Source organism: Helianthus annuus, chromosome 1, assembly GCF_002127325.2.
Source record: "Helianthus annuus cultivar XRQ/B chromosome 1, HanXRQr2.0-SUNRISE, whole genome shotgun sequence".
Classification (NCBI taxonomy): domain Eukaryota; kingdom Viridiplantae; phylum Streptophyta; class Magnoliopsida; order Asterales; family Asteraceae; genus Helianthus; species Helianthus annuus.
The window spans coordinates 39,929,583-39,948,545 of NC_035433.2; the positions used below are offsets into that span (position 1 = coordinate 39,929,583).

Below are 18,963 nucleotides of genomic sequence, written 5' to 3' on the forward strand. Positions count from 1 at the left end.
AAACATATGTTGGCCCAGTAGAGCCACCTGATACTCATGAACCCACTGTTACGCATTTACTTTCTGTGAACTCGCTCAACTAGTTGTTGATTATTTGCTGCATGCCTTGCAGGGCCTTAGGTACTTACGGAGCTTGCACAAGGAGGAGCAGGTCGTTGTGGGCAAATGGATCGTGATTACTTATGTTATTTCATACATTAATACTTATGATTGGGTTTTCACATTAATGCTTCTGCTACACTTAAATTATGTTGGTTTGATAAACACCTTTCGTATTGATGGAGATTTATTACTATTTATTACATGTTCAATATGATTGGTGGCTTGATCCTGGTCATGTCACGCTCTCTAGCGGTGATACTCCGCACGTGGATTTTGGGGGTGTGACAGATTGGTATCAGAGCCATTGGTTATAGAGAACTAGGTTTTAATATGGGAAAACGTTTTGTTAAAACCAGACTATAACCAGAACAGTACTCTCAACGATCCACAACGACGCTTCGCTCCACGTGCAAGACTCGACATCCTAGGTAATAAGGTTTATGTTTATTGCCTGTTTGCTGGAACTGCTTAGAATTTTGCTCGCATTACGCTTAGATACACATGACTTTAATTCATGAGAACACCTACGTGCTTACGCTTTTCTGTCATCGCCCTACTCGCGAACCACTCTCACTTACATTACTTTTACTATGAAGATCATGTCTGGACGAATCAACATGACTCAAGCCCAACTAGAGGCTCTCGTTCAAGCTCAAGTTGTTGCGGCACTTGCAGCTGCTCAAGCAGGTAGTATATCCTGCAGTATAGCACACACTAGGATCTTTAGATCCTACATTCCTAAACTAGCCCTTGTATTTAAACTTTGCCCTATTCGTACACAATAGGTCAACCAGCGCAACAACTTGTCTGCACTTTCAAGAACTTCATGGACTGTCGTCCAAGTACTTTCAGCGGCACAGAGGGGGCAGTTGGACTCCTCCACTGGTTTGAGAAGCTCGAGTCAGTTTTTGAAATGTGTGAATGCCCTGAGGCTCGCAGGGTGAAATACGCCACTGGCACGCTAGAAGGAATAGCACTAACTTGGTGGAACGCCCAAGTTCAGATCTTAGGGTTGGCAGCTGCTAACGCCACACCCTGGAATGATTTCAAGGAACTGATCAAGAGGGAGTATTGTACTCGGGAAGACATCCATAAGCTGGAGGATGAGTTTTACCATCTGAAGATGACTGGATCGGAGATTGAAGCTTACACCAAAAGGTCAAACGAACTGGCCGTACTGTGTCCAACTATGGTGGACCCTCCGATTAAGCGCATTGAGTTTTATCTCAAAGGGTTGGCGCCAGAGATCCAGAGCCATGTTACTTCGGCTAATCTTGATAACATCCAGGATATTCAACGCCTCGCTCACCGCATCACAGATCAGGCAGTGGATCAGAACAAACTGCCTAAACGTATCAACGCGGCTGCTACCGTTACTACTTCAGCTACTCCTACTACTCCCAGTGACAGCAAGAGAAAATGGGATGGGGATTCCAGCAGGGGATCAGCTTCAGTTCAGTCTCAGGCCCAGCAGCGAAAGACTGACAGTCATCAGAGTCCCAGCCAGCATTCTTCGGGTAATCACAGGCAGGGCGGATATCGAGGGAACCTCCCAAAGTGCAACAACTGCGGTAGACACCACGGTGGCCAGTGTAACAAGGGTCGCTGTCAAAGATGCCTCAAGATGGGTCATGAGGCTAAGGATTGTAGAAGCCCACGTCCTGCGAACCAGAACCAGCAGCAGCCACCAGCACAGCAGAATCAGCAGCAGGGCAACAAAGTATGTTTTCAGTGTGGGGCAGAAGGTCACTTCAAAAGGCACTGCCCTCAGTTAAACAGGAACCAGAACAACAACAACAATAACAACAATCAGGGTAATGGCAACAACAACGGGGGAAACAACAACGGCAACGAGGCAAGGGGTCGTGCATTCGTACTAGGTCGAGGCGACGCAGTGAACGATCCCAACGTAGTTATGGGTAAGTTTCTCCTCGACAATATTTACGTTACTGTTTTGTTTGATTCGGGTGCGGATACAAGCTATATGTCTGTGATAATGTCAACTGCTAAAACGTGCACCAACACTTTTACCCACCAAACATGTAGTAGAGTTAGCTAACGGTAAAAATCTAGAAGCCACGCACGTAGTTCAGGGTTGTAATCTTATCCTAGCTGGTCAAGCCTTCTCTATCGATCTCATTCCCATAGTATTGGGTAGCTTCGACGTCGTGATTGGGATGGATTGGCTATCCCAACACCAGGCAGAAATCTTATGCAGTGAGAAGATAATTCACATTCCTCGTTCTGGTCAAGAACCTCTTGAAGTTCAAGGCGACAAGAGTGGTGCTGTGGTTGGCATCATCTCTTTCTTGAAGGCTCAGAAATGCTTACGAAAGGGGCACACTGTCATTATGGCACTCGTTACAGACGCATCAGCAAAGGAAAAGAAATTGGAGGATATTCCAATCGTTCGCGACTACCCTCAGGTGTTTCCTGAAGACTTACCTGGCTTACCGCCTCACCGTCAGGTCGAATTTCAAATCGAGCTTGCTCCAGGAGCAGCACCCATAGCTCGCGCACCATATCGTCTAGCTCCATCAGAATTGGAAGAATTGTCAAAGCAGCTACAAGAGCTCTTGGAAAAGGGCTTCATTCGTCCAAGCTCTTCGCCATGGGGAGCTCCAGTACTTTTTGTGAAAAAGAAGGACGGTACGTTCAGGATGTGCATCGACTACCGTGAACTCAACAAGGTGACGGTGAAGAACCGTTATCCTCTTCCGCGCATCGATGACTTATTCGACCAGTTGCAAGGGTCGTGTTACTATTCGAAGATAGACCTGAGGTCAGGTTATCATCAGCTGAGAGTCCGGGATGAGGACGTCTCCAAGACAGCATTCAGAACTCGCTACAGCCACTACGAGTTTCTCGTCATGCCGTTCGGGTTAACGAACGCGCCTGCTGTATTTATGGACCTTATGAACAGGGTGTGCAAACCCTATCTTGACAAGTTCGTCATTGTCTTCATCGACGACATTCTGATCTACTCCAAGAGTCGGGAGGAGCACGAGCAGCACTTACGCCTTATTTTGGAACTCCTACGGAAGAAACAGCTGTACGCTAAGTTTTCGAAATGCGACTTCTGGCTTCGTGAAGTCCACTTCTTAGGCCACGTAGTAAACAAGGATGGGATCCATGTCGATCCATCCAAGGTAGACTCAATCAGAAACTGGCCTGCACCACGTACGCCAACGGAAATACGCCAATTCTTGGGTTTGGCGGGTTACTACAGACGGTTTATTAAAGACTTTTCAAAGATTGCTCAGCCGCTTACACTACTGACACAGAAGGGTGTCACCTACCGTTGGGGAGATCCCCAGGAAACTGCTTTTCAGCACCTAAAGGATAAACTTTGCAGTGCACCTATCCTCTCTTTACCAGAGGGCACAGATGACTTCGTGGTTTATTGTGATGCATCCATTCGGGGACTTGGATGTGTGTTAATGCAGCGCGACAAGGTTATTGCTTACGCTTCACGCCAACTTAAGATTCATGAACGGAACTACACGACGCACGATTTAGAGCTGGGAGCTGTTGTTTTCGCGCTTAAGATATGGCGACACTACCTGTACGGTACCAGGTGCACGATTTACACCGATCACAGGAGTCTCGAGCATATCCTTAAGCAGAAGGATTTGAACATGCGTCAACGGCGATGGGTTGAATTATTGAACGATTACGAATGCGCTATCAAGTACCATCCAGGCAAAGCCAACGTTGTGGCTGATGCCCTTAGTCGGAAAGACACCTTACCACGGTGCGTGCGAGCGCTACAGCTTACGATTCAGTCTAGTCTTCCGACACAGATACGAAATGCTCAGGTAGAAGCATTGAAACCCGAAAATGTCAAAGCTGAAGCCTTACGCGGCTCACGACAACGAATGGAACAGAAGGCAGACGGCGCCTACTATGTAATGGGGCATATTTGGGTCCCACTTTATGGCGGTCTACGCGAACTTGTGATGGACGAAGCACACAAGTCTCGCTACTCGGTACACCCAGGGTCGGATAAAATGTACCACGATATCAGGACTACTTATTGGTGGCCTAGCATGAAGGCCCACATCGCTACATACGTTGGAAAATGCTTGACCTGTGTGAGAGTCAAGGTTGAATACCAGAAACCAGCGGGTCTACTTCAGCAGCCTAAGATACCTCAATGGAAATGGGAAGAAATTTCCATGGATTTCGTTACAGGCCTACCTAGATCCCAGCGTGGGAATGATACCATATGGGTGATCGTGGATCGACTCACCAAGTCTGCACACTTCCTAGCTATAAAGGAAACGGATAAGTTCTCCACTCTCGCAGTCGTTTATCTTAAAGAAGTTGTTTCGAGGCACGGAGTGCCCACCTCCATCATTTCGGATCGCGATGCACGATTCACGTCAGAACTTTGGCAAGCGATGCATAAATCCTTCGGCTCACGATTAGACATGAGCACAGCATATCATCCTCAGACGGATGGGCAGTCTGAGCGAACGATTCAAACACTTGAAGACATGCTTAGGGCATGCGTTATCGATTTCGGCAACGGCTGGGAAAAGCACCTCCCTTTGGTGGAATTCTCATATAATAACAGTTATCACACCAGCATTCAAGCCGCTCCATTCGAGGCATTGTACGGACGTAAATGCCGGTCACCTCTCTGTTGGGCAGAGGTGGGGGATAGTCAGATTACGGGTCCAGAGACTGTAGTGGACGCCACGGAAAAGATAACACAGATACGACAACGCATGGCGACAGCACGCGACCGTCAGAAAGCCTACGCGGACAAGCGTAGAAAGCCATTGGAGTTTCAGGTCGGGGACCGGGTTTTATTAAAAGTCTCACCCTGGAAGGGTGTGGTTCGTTTTGGCAAACGGGGCAAACTAAATCCGCGGTATGTCGGACCATTCGAGATCATTGAGAAAATCGGCAAAGTAGCCTACAAGTTGAACCTACCAGCTGAACTCGGGGCAGTTCACAATGTATTTCATGTGTCGAACCTAAAGAAGTGCCTATCAGATGAAACCCTCATCATTCCTTTTAAGGAACTCACTATCGACGAGCGGTTGCAGTTCGTCGAGGAGCCAGTAGAAATCACGGACCGGGATGTGAAGGTCCTCAAAAACAAGAGAATCCCTCTTGTTCGAGTACGTTGGAACTCCAAACGTGGCCCAGAGTACACCTGGGAACGCGAAGATAGGATGACAGAAAAGTATCCCCAGTTATTTGAAACCAATGCAACCACTACTGAGGCTGAAGCTACTACTTCGAAACTTCGGGACGAAATTCCAGATCAACGGGGGGAGGATGTGACACCCCAGGAAAATCAGTGAACAATACAGTTTACCTAGCTTCCTCAGTGAGTGCATACCAAATTTCGGGACGAAATTTCCAATTATTTGGGGATAATGTGACAACTCGAACTTTAGACTTACTTTGATGTAATGTTACGTGCCTATATGACACTTTGAGTTAATGAATGTTATGATGTATGTGCACGAAATGTGATTATATGAACTTGAACGATTAATTGAAAGTATGATTGTTATACTTTGTGTATGTAATGTATGTATGTATGGTTATAACCCGGTCGCACAACAACACACCCACACTTGATCGCACAAAGCCATTTGGGCTTTACACCTTGTACGCGGGTCCATAGGGCACCCGAATGGGGTTCGGCCCACTTGTTTTGCACGCAAACAAGCATCCATCTAGGGGTTTTGTTCTTTCACTTGTTACAATTCTCACACACACACAAACCCTAGACTTCCTATCTCTCCCTCTACTCGACGGCAACAACATAAGGCAACCGAAGACTATTGTTCGGATCACCTTTGCTGCCATTAATCGGTTAGTATGTTTTGATTGTATGATCCATGTATGATTCGGATGAGTATTACTAGTGTTTAAACTAAACCGATTTGATATTGCTACGCCTAGCATGCGTGTTGATGATGTTTGATCGTTGTTGATGTTCTTGCTATTTGGTTTGCTTAAATGTCGTGTATTGATTTAGGTTGTATAGATTGATGCTTGGTAATCGGCTGTTTACTTGTGTTAATCGGCTGTGATATGAATTGAACCCGTATGTTATGTGTAAAGTTCTAGGGTTGATTCAATTAGATGGTATGGAATAGATTAGTGCTCATGAATGTTTGATTAGGGTTCATGAGAAAACCGGTTGATTATTGCCCATTTGATCGATGATTGCTTGAAAGAGAAACTGTTAATTGATTTGATGATAATCATGGAAACCGGTTAATTGTTGATTGATTTCGATATACTTGGAAACTGTTAATTGTTGTAACCGATCGCATAAGATCCGGGTATTTAAACTGATCGCACAACACCTGGTGGATCGCACAAGCTAGTGTGGATCGCACAAGGTGTTGGGCCACACACAAGTTATATGTTTATTTAACTGTTGGGCCGGACAACCCAAAGATCCAGACGCACAAGCCCATTCCTGATCGCACAACCCAGCTGGATCGTACAAGACCAGCTGGATCACACAATGTCATACGTATGTTAGTTATTGGGCCGTATAGGTTAAACTGTTTGTTTGTTTGATGGACCGGGTATGGATTGGGCTCAGTCATGAGATCGCACAAGGTGGTTGGGCTCGCACAAGCTTGATGGCCCAACCATCCGAATCGCATAAGTGGTACATATGACGTATTGACTGTTTACGTGCATACGTGTTTGCTATAATGTATACGTGCATTAATTGAACCGAACCTGACTTGTGTGGTAACCCTGTTAGGACGTGGTTGACCACTTTAGTTCAAGAACCTTTATATTGTGTATCTGCCGAGCAAACCAATGTGAGTTCACACTCCTACCAAGGCATGGGATTCCCGGGGTGTTGGGAATGGGATTGATAAGGATAAGGTTGAATAGATTCATACGGACACTGTTACTAGACTACCAAACCATCGTCCCCGGTTGTGCAGGACACATACGTAAAACCTACGTATAACTAAGTTACTCGCTATCCTCGGTTGTGAAGGATACTCACGTAAAGCCTGCGTGAACGGATACTCACTACTGCCACGGTTGTGTCAGGCACTTACGTAAAACCTACGTAAACCCCCACGTACCCTATCCTCGGTTGTGAAGGATACTTACGTAAATCCTGCGTAAACTTGTACGTATTACTGTTCTCGGTTGTGAAGAACACATACGGTTACGAGTAGTCTAGTGGATTCTTAACATGGGAAGCCCCCACCTATAGAAACATATGTTGGCCCAGTAGAGCCACCTGATACTCATGAACCCACTGTTACGCATTTACTTTCTGTGAACTCGCTCAACTAGTTGTTGATTATTTGCTGCATGCCTTGCAGGGACTTAGGTACTTACGGAGCTTGCACAAGGAGGAGCAGGTCGTTGTGGGCAAATGGATCGTGATTACTTATGTTATTTCATACATTAATACTTATGATTGGGTTTTCACATTAATGCTTCCGCTACACTTAAATTATGTTGGTTTGATAAACACCTTTCGTATTGATGGATATTTATTACTATTTATTACATGTTCAATATGATTGGTGGCTTGATCCTGGTCATGTCACGCTCTCAAGCGGTGATACTCCGCACGTGGATTTTGGGGGTGTGACAAAATCGGAATCGAATCAAATTGAAAAAAAAAACTTCAAACATAAATACATACATAAAAACACCAAAACACATATAATAACACCAAAGCACATTGTTTTATTAATAATTAACATCGTTTTACATTTGAACATTGATTACAAAACACAGTTGTCACAGATATGAATAACAAGATGTCAAATTTTAATGGTATTTACAACAACGCCTCCGTCAACCGACTGAATGGGACAAGTTACACCAAAGTTTTGAAGATGGGTTATGCAAGATACACGATCGAATATAAAGTACAGTTTCCCCACGCCATGCCTTTGGATATTGTAAAAAGTGTTGGTAGTGGACGCCCGTTCCGAACGAGGTTGCATCGGTGAAATGGTCCAAAACTTTAGAGTAAAATAAATATAATGCCGGTGATTCGGATGTGCGTTCCATCATTAATATTAACGAAGATCCTGACTTGTTTGATGAGAACGAAATACAAGAATAACGAAGCCCAATCGGGAAGCAAGACAGGAGGTACATACCAAAGATTAAATACAAACCTTAAATTAAAATACAAAAATTAGACTAAATGCAAACCATAAGTTAAATATAAGTTGACCATCAAGTAATACACTAATACTTAACACAAATACAACTTGAGGTCTTATTCAGTTCATATTTTTCCATCTTCACAAGGACGAACCAATATCTTCATGATCTCTAAAGACATGACAAACTATGAAAAATCTAAATTTATAAGGTTATTGCATTTATGAAACAACATTTGATATTATCTTGCAGTTCTATACCAACGTTCTTTAAGAAATCATCATATTTATATAGTGATTCGATTACGCGTGCCAGGTTGATCACACGCATTTTGAGGACCACAGGAATGTCTTTACGTGTAAGCAATTCTAGGTTCATATATTTCCATGCATCTTCTACTCTTTCCTTGAACAAATTATAGACGTACTCCTCCTTGACATCATGTTCCTTCATGTAGCATTCCACTGTGGACACAACCTCCTTTTCTTTCCCTTCCTACAATTTTGTTCTTGAATTTACCACTGATCTTATCACATTTACTTAAGAATAAAAATCAAAGTTTTACGTACCACAATGTCATCCATAATCCTAGCAATTACACATGCAGATTTTATAAGAGGGGGAAAGCTAAGGGCCCATTTGAATGCTTCTTCTATGACTTTCTCACCCATGCTCACAAAACTTGTTGGAATAAGCATTTTGTAGCCTGCAGATACAAATGAAACTGATTCATGCTCCTCTGATGTTGGTTCATACCCTTCATTTTTCCATTTTGCTTCAATCATGTAATGTCTACTCAACTCTTTCATCTGCATAAGAGAGTGACTGATTTAATTAATCAGTGTAGTCAACTATTTCTCTGTATAAAAGAATATTACAAACATATAGAGACTCAAACTAACCAAATCTTTTGCACATTCAACTTGATATGATTTTCCTTCACTTGCCATGATTTCCTCCATTTCACCATATGAATCCAAGAATATTTTGTATACGAACTTCATGTAATCCGGAAGTGCATCGATGCAGGTAACTGACCACCTATTGTAAATGTATACTTAAACTATGATTTTGATAAACTAACGTGGTATTGAAAGTTTGACTCGACATGTTAGACGTTAAGTGCATATTGGTGTACATATTTTATTTACATACCTTTGAATCGCTTCGTTGAAAATCTCAAGTTCCTCATAAGTTCCGTAGCAATCATAAGTGTCATCTAAAATTGTTGCTATTGTTAACACTTTTGTTAAGAAAATTCTAGAACGGGAATATTGAGGCTCAAAGTGAAGATCGAAAGTTAAGCACGTATTTCTTGATGGGCCGCGTTTACGTTATGTTTATTTTAGTTAATGGGTCAGACTTTATTATTATGTTTAGTTTATTTCGGTTGGGCCGTAGGCCATGTTTGTCCAGGTTATGTTTAGTCCAGTATGGGTCAAAGAACAATGTCCATGTCAGTTTGTTTATAGTCCAGTCCGATAGAATTATGATACGGGTCAAGGGTTTATAAAGCCCAAAGGTGAAACGGTGTGTCTCTTTGTTGTAACTGCTGCAACGGTTATTCAGGATACACCGTTTAAGGAAAAGACGCGACCGTATAGAGGCACCGTTTCACACCTATAAGAACCCTGCATCATTGTTCTATTTCGTAGCGTTGTAACAGACATTTGTTGAAGGTATTCGAAGTCAGTTTATGTTATTATCGAGTGCTGCAAGTATTTCTGTTTGTTTTTCGATCAGTAAGTTTTTCATTCAAATCATTCGTATTACTGTTCGTTCATTATTGTTACAATGAAGTTCTGCGATCGTTGTTATATGATTGATTGTGATTGTGAATATAATAACAACCCGGTCCGTTCCGAATGGTCCTGGGTGTCCGACGATTCTGATACCAACATTGGTATCAGAGCCGAAGGTTCACACGGACACGGAAAGGGTTGTAGTCATGGGAACGCGTGTCTTCGCGGTAAAGGAAAAGGGGTAGAAATCGGTAGTAGTAGTGATGTTGGGAACGTTGGAAAGTGCGGCCGGGGCTGCAACCGTGGGAAACGAGTTGCGCAGGGGAAGCCAACCAAACGTTCGGTGAAGTCATCCGGGAAGGATTATGCGAAGAAGAAGGTTCCTAAAGGCGTTGGAAAGAAAGTTAACCGGAAAGGGAAGGCACCGGTTGGACGGCCGAGGAAGGCCGGGGTGACATGTTTTATTTGTAAGCAATTTGGGCACATAGCCTCCATTTGCCCTAGTAGATATATCAATTTAGGCCCGTTACCGGAAGAAGATGATTACTTAGTCGATGGTACGAGCGGTGGTTTGTTTAGCGAAATGTGGGTCGTTGATCCAAGTTTCAAGACACACATGACCGGGAACCGTAGTTTGTTCAAACGGTTCAAGAGGCATTTCGGGGTAATCACGAACGAGAAAAAGAAGAATTTTTCGTTTGTTCATGGCATTGGTGAAGTGAGAATACCGGTCGATGGTAGAGATAAAACAATCTCGTGTATAAGTTATGTACCGAAGATGGAGAAAAATGTTCTTAGTTTGGAACAACTTTTGTTCCAAGGGATCGAGATGGTCACTATGGGTGACAAATGTATGTTAAAGCGAATGTTCGGTGCACAAGTCAAGAACTTTGATGTGTATGAAGATAAATCAAATGTTGATTTAGAAGAGGATTACTTGAATCGGTTTTATGATCAATTTGATGTCGATAACGGTTATCGGATGGAGAAGGAGAAACTTAAAGAGTACATAGAAGATTACTATGAAGGAGAGTTTAAGAAGGAACGTGAAGAAAGAAAGAAGGCGAACGGCGAAGGAACATCGGGAACAAAAAAGGATGAAGTTGTGTTTTCGAAAAAGCATAAAGTTTGCTTTATGATCTACTACGAGGGGATGAAAGATAACCCTCTTCAATCTAGGCAAGAGTTACGTGAAAGGGCGGTGGTCCTTTCCCAAGATGAAGATGACGTGATCGAGAACGGCTTGATTATGGATAGTTGTTTAGAGCCGTTGGATTTGCTTTTAATGCACGAAGAATTGGCGGGTTATGACAAGTTTTATGATGCCAACTTTGATGATGTTTTGATATGGTTTTTACCAAGTTTTCTTGGTATTGTTAAGTCAAGAGAGATGCCACCGAAATTGCTAGACGGAAGAGATGTGAATTTGCTACTTTTGTACCGTATTGTGAATCTCAAGGGTGGAATTAAAAAGGTATTAGAAGATGATTCGTGGGCTGAAGTTGCACTCGAGTATGGGTACGAGAAGGTTGATGGCTTCGAGATGAAGGTTTCGTATGTTCACTATATCGAGTTGTTTGAATGGTACTTCGAATATATGAAGCAAAAGGGCGATAAGAATGCAAAAGCAAAAGAGAAAGATGGAAAGAAGAATGCTCAAGTCAAGGAGGTCAAGACCGAGGATGATGCGGACTTGGTGATCACATTCGTGGTCACCGATGACGAAGATGCGTGAAGATTGTTGCGGGTCAAGAAGATTCGTGCTTAAGGGGGAGAATGAAGATCGAAAATTAAGCACGTATTTCTTGATGGGCCGCGTTTACGTTATGTTTATTTTAGTTAATGGGTCAGACTTTATTATTATGTTTAGTTTATTTCGGTTGGGCCGTAGGCCATGTTTGTCCAGGTTATGTTTAGTCCAGTATGGGTCAAAGAACAATGTCCGTGTCAGTTTGTTTATAGTCCAGTCCGATAGAATTATGATACGGGTCAAGGGTTTATAAAGCCCAAAGGTGAAACGGTGTGTCTCTTTGTTGTAACTGCTGCAACGGTTATTCAGGATACACCGTTTAAGGAAAAGACGCGACCGTATAGAGGCACCGTTTCACACCTATAAGAACCCTGCATCATTGTTCTATTTCGTAGCGTTGTAACAGACATTTGTTGAAGGTATTCGAAGTCAGTTTATGTTATTATCGAGTGCTGCAAGTATTTCTGTTTGTTTTTCGATCAGTAAGTTTTTCATTCAAATCATTCGTATTACTGTTCGTTCATTATTGTTACAATGAAGTTATGCGATCGTTGTTATATGATTGATTGTGATTGTGAATATAATAACAACCCGGTCCGTTCCGAATGGTCCTGGGTGTCCGACGATTCTGATACCAACACAAAGTAGGCTCCCACAGCCCAGAAGTAGAGTTCTGGCAATCTGTCTCTTACATAATGCAAATTCTTTTGAGGCTCCAGATCTTTCCACCACCTACAAAAATTATAATACCAACACCATAAAATAAACACCATTTCAAATCTGTAGTAATAAGTGGAATAATTGAATGAGAAAATAAACACACTTGGAGACTTGGCTAAGCTCTCTTTTGTGCAAAGATTGAAGTCGGTTGAATTCCAACTTTGCAAGTCTAAGCAAGGATTCATTATGTGCATCTTGTTGTTCATAGAAAGGTATATATCGCAACGCCTCTAGTCTTGGCAACCTTTTCCATATAGGCCGCTCTAGTGCTTCCTCTATGTGCCTCGAAAGAATCTGGGTACAATTCCATCGGAGGGGATCCTTTGTTATTTTCTCTAGCTGGCCTTTTGTAAAAGCAAGAGCATCATCTAGTACAACTTCGCCTGCCACCCGCATATATGCCGCCTCATATAACTCAAGCAGGCCTTCAACATCATTAGTTAAAGATTCCTTAAAAGTTCCATCCTTGTTCTTGTATTTGTTGAAAATATCTAATTTCATTCATATATAGATTGTTAGCTTCTTTTACGTTGTGATTAATAAATTGAACCTATATTCACTAACCGCATGAAACATAAAATCCTTCTTGTCGGAGGAGTCGAAACCAAAGGAAAGCACTAACACCATTCCAGTCATCACCATATATAATATAAATATGGCCCAAGGCTTTCTCGAGCTCTTGATCAAAACAGTAGGCAATGCCGAGGCGTTGGATATCATTGACAAGTTTCAACAAGTCATTATGCTTAGTGGGATCATCAAATGCTACCAGTATTTGTTTCCTCACTTCATCTTTCAAACTTTGGATTGTTTGCTCTACTGTAGCTTGCTCTTCTTGCTAAAATTAATGGCAGCAAATCAAAGAGAAGGTGAAATTTACAAGTTAGATCATAAGCATACTCACATGAACCAACAAGTCGGTTCACCAAAGGGTTTGATACCCTTTTACTATGCATAAATACTCCATGTAATCTTTCATTTTATACCAAAGAATCTCTGAATTCATTCATAATTCTCTTAATTCCCGATCTTATCTACCCCTGTGAACATCACTGGCCTTGTAAGAACTTTCCCGGATAATTATATTGAATTGTAAGAATACTGAAAGTTGTAAAATTTATTTTTTTCTTTTTCTTAATTAATATAAATTTAACTTAAAACTGACAACAGTTAGTTAGGATTCCATCTTGATCATCAGAGTGATGTATAGGTCTGGAGGTCAACACGACAATAACTCTTGGAGAAATAAACTATTCCCATGACCAGCCATCAGCCATGGGCATGCAATTGTATTTATGTGTAACTCATATGCATATGCATATTCAAAATTTCTAGCCTGAGAGTAACTAGAGGCTCAGTGACAAGTTACTCTTGCTTATAAAAAATTTACATGGAAATCTACTGATTAAATACAGTTGTCTAGTGGTGTAAACAAGCCAGAGGCTCGAGAGCTACTTGTTATTCGCTCGGTTAAAAGCTCGAACGAGCCGAGCTTTAAAGAGCCCGAGCCTGAGCCTGAGCCTGAGCCTGAGCCCGAGCCTCTAATAGAGCTCATTTAGTTATCGAGCCCGAGCTCGAGCCTAAAACACAAAGCTCGTTGCAAGCCTAAACGAGGCCAAACAAATTTATTTTAATATATAATATAATAATAATGACAATAAAATTGGCGAGCCGAGCTCAAGCCGGGCTTTGGCTCGTTTAAGCGATATTGAAGAGAGCTTGACCCGAGCTTTTAGCTTGTTTGAGGTTGTTCTCAGAATAGCTCGAGCCAAGCCGATCCGAGCTTGAGCTTTGGATTTAACTCGCGAGCCGAGCTCGAGCTCAAATAAGTAGACTCGAACTGAGCCGAACTCGAGCTCGAGTTTCATAAAAACATGACGAGCCTAGTCGGGCTTGGCCCGGCTCGTTTACACCCCTACAATTGTCTAAAGTTCGAAAAATTATAGCTACTGGCCTCGATTTTGTTGGACATCCGGTTTCATATCAGCGGAAGCATTACCGGTGTTCGAAGAATTGGTTTTCATTGTGTTATGATTACACACACAAAACAGAGTGGAATATGGGAACGAAAGGAGAAACAGTTTTGGACAATTCAAAAGGAAATGAAATTGTCTTAGTAACCAGGAGTGTTGTCGGTTAATACATATATATATACCTATGAGGATGACGGTTGTAGGAATTGGCGGGAATAACCGCTATATGAAACAACGGTGCCACCAATTCGTCATCTCGGTTCGATAATTAATTACGTAATAAACTAAAACATCCTAAAATACATAATAAACATACATAATTAAGTTTATAATCTAACATACTCCCCTAAACTTAATTATGTTTAGAAGCATGTATGAGGACACTCCGGGTCGTTTTGCCTGCATCTTCTTCATCCCTTCCCAGTCATTACTGGCAAACAAAGCATAGTGATGGATCGCCTCTTCATCTTGAATATCTCCGTCCCTTTTCCTTCTTCATGGCAGAGATCCGATGAACCTTTGTCTTGTTCCACCATTTCCTTATCTATCGCTTTTCCTTGCACAGCCCTGAACTTGTAATAATAGATTAAAATGTCCAGATACATGGCATACAATGTCCTCATCAGTTCTCCAATATCATATTCATAACCCACATCGTTTTCCACTACTGCCCAGCGGTCGTTGGTCGACATAATCTTATACCCTGCATTACGTTTTTGTTTGTCTTTCATTCCTGTTTCATCTTCCTTCGAGCGAACGGTTCTTTTCATAATATTCTTGTCTTCATGGACGGTTCCTGTCATCGGAACATCATCTTGCATATCGCATACGAAGACATACGAGTCTTCATCTTCTTCGTCATCGAGAATACTACGGCCCATACCATAGCCGTCTTCAACCCTTTCATGGCTGAAACTTGGGACACTTATTTGTCCGTATTTTAACTTCTGGGAATCCTTATCGATTCCGTTCGCTATTTCACCGTTCTTCTTGCAAACGTAATTCATTGTTGGAACAACGTCTTGTTCCAATCGCATCCTCCTTCGTCTTTCGTCTCCGTATCCTCTGTTTTGTTCTTCATCCTGTTGTGCCCGGAATTCTTCATCCGGTTGCACCCGGAATCGTATAATATCTACCGATTTTCTTCGATTTCCCACCGTGGCTCTGATACCACTATGTTGGACATCCGGTTTCATATCAGCGGAAGCATTACCGGTGTTCGAAGAATTGGTTTTCATTGTGTTATGATTACACACACAAAACAGAGTGGAATATGGGAACGAAAGGAGAAACAGTTTTGGACAATTCAAAAGGAAATGAAATTGTCTTAGTAACCAGGAATGTTGTCGGTTAATACATATATATACCTATGAGGATGACGGTTGTAGGAATTGGCGGGAATAACCGCTATATGAAACGGTGCCACCAATTCGTCATCTCGGTTCGATAATTAATTACTTAATAAACTAAAACATCCTAAAATACATAATAAACATACATAATTAAGTTTATAATCTAACAGATTTTGCTATAGGGGTCATACCTCCTCCTCATAGACCAGAAACTGATCTCCCCAGATACTTGGATGAAAGGTCGATTGGGGGCGAACAACCTCCTGTTTAACTTCCATGTTTTAAAGTATATTTTGGGTTTTGTATAGATAATGGCTATAGCCTATATATAAAGACGGAGAAAAAACCATGTGGTTCAAGATATTTAAAGACTAAATCCGAAAAGAACAGATTTGAAAAATGAATATATAATTAATGCAAAAAACCTATTATTACAAAAATATATGAACATCATAATTCAACGTCATAATTTAAAAAAATGGAGGAAATTTAATAGTTTTTAAAACCTTTTATTAGAATTTGTTGTATGTATTCTAAGCCACTCATGTGTTTTTTTGGCGTTTTTTCAATTTTATGAGATTGCAATTTTTGTCCGTAATGAATCACATGTTCATATTTGAAACCTTAGAACTCTTAGTGGGCTAATTTCGGATGCTAATTATTTGTTTCTGATTTGGCCACGTATCACATTCATGAATTCCTTTGAGAAAACGTATCAATTTCTTTATCTAACTATTTGATGTGTATTGGTGATGGATATTGTGATAATTACCGAGTGTAGCACTCATAGTTATGGAACTACTGAAGAAACAAGCATGTTGTGATGAGTTAAGATAGAAGGGTTAATTAGAAGAAACTATGCATTTGATTTTATTGTGTGTTTTCATTGTTTAGATTGCTTGTTGCACCTTCATTCTTAACGTATCGCGGAATAATGAATTATAGATAGAAGTGGAAAGTGATAAATTATACAACTGTGTATATGTGCTCACCAAGTATGGGATCTAACCGTTCATGAAAGTCGATGGATTTGGAAATATAGTTGTTACCTTTGAAATTGCTTGATGCGAATGATTCTATGAATCGATGTGCTGCATCTAAAACATTTCTAAATCAGTTGCATGGTTACTTGTGTGACATCAATTTCAATAGTATACATATTTTTGGCTCTGTAATTGCTTTGGTTTAATTAGGGTTTTGAATTGGTGCCTTTCTGTCGATCTAAGAATATGCTTATGATGTTATGCCTTGTCTGCTATTGCTGGTTAATGATAACAATGTTATTTTGGATTGTTAGTTGTTTGTTGCTAGATACACTAGTTGTGTATTTTAGGGTTTTGTTTTATGTTTAAAGTTTATTTTCCTTTGAACCGTGTTCATGTGTTCTTGATTTGTTGGGTCGATCGTGTACCATCGGCCATCTAGACACAAAGTTCCTTGTAACAATGGTATATCTTTCTCTGTCTATAGAGTTTTGAGTGGCTTCTGAAGATGTAATAGGCTGAAAGAAGTTAATACTTGTCAAGTGTTCATATGGGATTGGAACTATAACTTGTGTAATAAAATGAAGAGTGAGCTGGATATTTAATTCAGGTAGGAAATGAACTAGAATGAGATGGACTTTCCTAAAATACAAGTTGTTGGTAGTCATGATCAAGACTAAGAAGAATATCCTTGTTGCTATTGATCTGGTTAAAAATATTGTATACAGGAATCACCTTGGGATCAGAAACAGCAGCTGCTAGGGCTAATGGCTAATATTGGTTTGGGTCAAACGTGTCATTTAATAACCGGTTCATACTCGTTTGAAATCAAGTAGTTTTGAGCTTTTAAAATAATATTTTACGTATTATAGAATTGGTGATTTAACTTGATAAATGATTGTTGTGGCAAAAGGGTAATGACACTTATTTGAAAGCACATTATCTACTTTAGTATCCTCAACCATTCTATAATAATTGATCGTTTTTTGCTATGAAATTATTTCAATGTTGAAACTACTACAGAATTTTGGTTATCGATGGTTCATAAAATGGCCTGGACACCAGAGTACAGAGTGGAAGGGATCAGAATAAAAGAGAACTAAAACTGAATATAGTAGATGATATTCATGGAGGGGTTTGGAGGCCGGAAATATAGTGTGAAATGAAAATTTTGAAACGAAATGAAATTTATGAGGGAAAAAATTGGATCAGGTAGAAAAACTAGGAAAGCTTGCACAATGCACATGGGAATTGTGAGACGGGAAAGGAATTTTTAACATTTTCGGGAAAATGAATAAAGATTCTAAAATATGGAATAATGTGTTTAGAGAAAAAATAAATAATTAAATAGTATTTTTTTAAAGTATACTTTATTAAGAAACAACGGGCCACCTCGAACTGAGGTAGCCAACAACTAACAACATTACATATTTCACTCTACGCAACTGATATTCTTGTTTTTTGAAATGAAATATTTAACCGATTTTTAATTTTAGTATGTATTTGGAATTTTATCAGCATCAAATATTTAACCAACCGATTACATTTAAAGAACACTGATTTTGATGTAATTAAAAGTGACTATGTTTTACACAATTTAATTTTATTTGAACAAGATTTACTCTCCCGAACATTGCCAGCTAAGGTCGGACACAGTTTTAAAGTAAAACTTTAAATGAGCTGAGCTCGAGCCTAAACTCTCTCAAAGTTAAACGAATTAAGCTTTAGCATATACGAGCTCAGATTTGGCTCGACTCGTTTTCATTTACACCGCTACTCATTAGTCATTACGACACAGTCATCATAACACACTGTTGAAGGATTGCATGAGTTTGTGAGAGTTCATTCTTGTAACCTAATCTATACACACATATATAGAGGCTAGGGCAACAAACTCAACAAACTCGAACACAGTACTGACAAAGATACTAGTTCGAATTTACAAGGCCTAGTCCGAATTTGTAACCTAACAAATTCGGACACTACATATAAGGAACCCTAATAAATTCGGATAACATAAAGTAACCAGGAGGTCCGAATTTATATCATATTCATACTCCTTTACAACATAACAAATTCGGACTCCTAAGTGACCTTTGAATTCTTTTTGACTTTGTTTATCAAAACTGATAAAACACAATTACCCATCAAGGGCTGCACTTACAGAAAATTTGTACTCCCCTTTTTTTGTAAACTTTCAAAGTA

At 40.7% G+C, this 18,963-nt stretch overlaps 2 protein-coding genes across 2 annotated transcripts; both read right to left on the minus strand.

Annotated features, from left to right (window-relative positions):
• Nucleotides 1-8,269: 8,269 nt before the first annotated feature.
• On the minus strand, nt 8,270-16,149 carry LOC110864605 ((-)-germacrene D synthase). Its single transcript, XM_035974210.1, has 7 exons — nt 15,967-16,149; nt 13,015-13,288; nt 12,554-12,941; nt 9,394-12,462; nt 9,141-9,279; nt 8,808-9,047; nt 8,270-8,733 (listed from the first exon to the last, which is right to left on the minus strand). Exons 1-4 carry the CDS (start codon nt 16,051-16,053, stop codon nt 12,285-12,287), a joined length of 927 nt encoding a protein of 308 aa, XP_035830103.1. The 5' UTR covers nt 16,054-16,149; the 3' UTR covers nt 8,270-8,733; nt 8,808-9,047; nt 9,141-9,279; nt 9,394-12,284.
• LOC118489896 (beta-caryophyllene synthase-like) lies at nt 8,443-9,878 on the minus strand. The gene is made up of 5 exons (XM_035987297.1): nt 9,869-9,878; nt 9,394-9,457; nt 9,141-9,279; nt 8,808-9,047; nt 8,443-8,733 (listed from the first exon to the last, which is right to left on the minus strand). Exons 1-5 carry the CDS (start codon nt 9,876-9,878, stop codon nt 8,443-8,445), a joined length of 744 nt encoding a protein of 247 aa, XP_035843190.1.
• Nucleotides 16,150-18,963: the final 2,814 nt, after the last annotated feature.

Coding starts and splice junctions, on each gene's coding strand:
- LOC118489896 (XM_035987297.1), bottom strand. Junction 9,280..9,393: donor TTCAACGAAGCGATTCAAAG/GTATGTAAATAA, acceptor CATTTACAATAG/GTGGTCAGTTACCTGCATCG. Junction 9,048..9,140: donor TTGAATGTGCAAAAGATTTG/GTTAGTTTGAGT, acceptor TCTCTTATGCAG/ATGAAAGAGTTGAGTAGACA.
- LOC110864605 (XM_035974210.1), bottom strand. CDS start 16,053: ATGGAAGTTAAACAGGAGGTTGTTCGCCCCCAATCGACCTTTCATCCA. Junction 13,289..15,966: donor TTCTGGTCTATGAGGAGGAG/GTATGACCCCTA, acceptor CATTAATTTTAG/CAAGAAGAGCAAGCTACAGT. Junction 12,463..12,553: donor GAGCTTAGCCAAGTCTCCAA/GTGTGTTTATTT, acceptor TAATTTTTGTAG/GTGGTGGAAAGATCTGGAGC.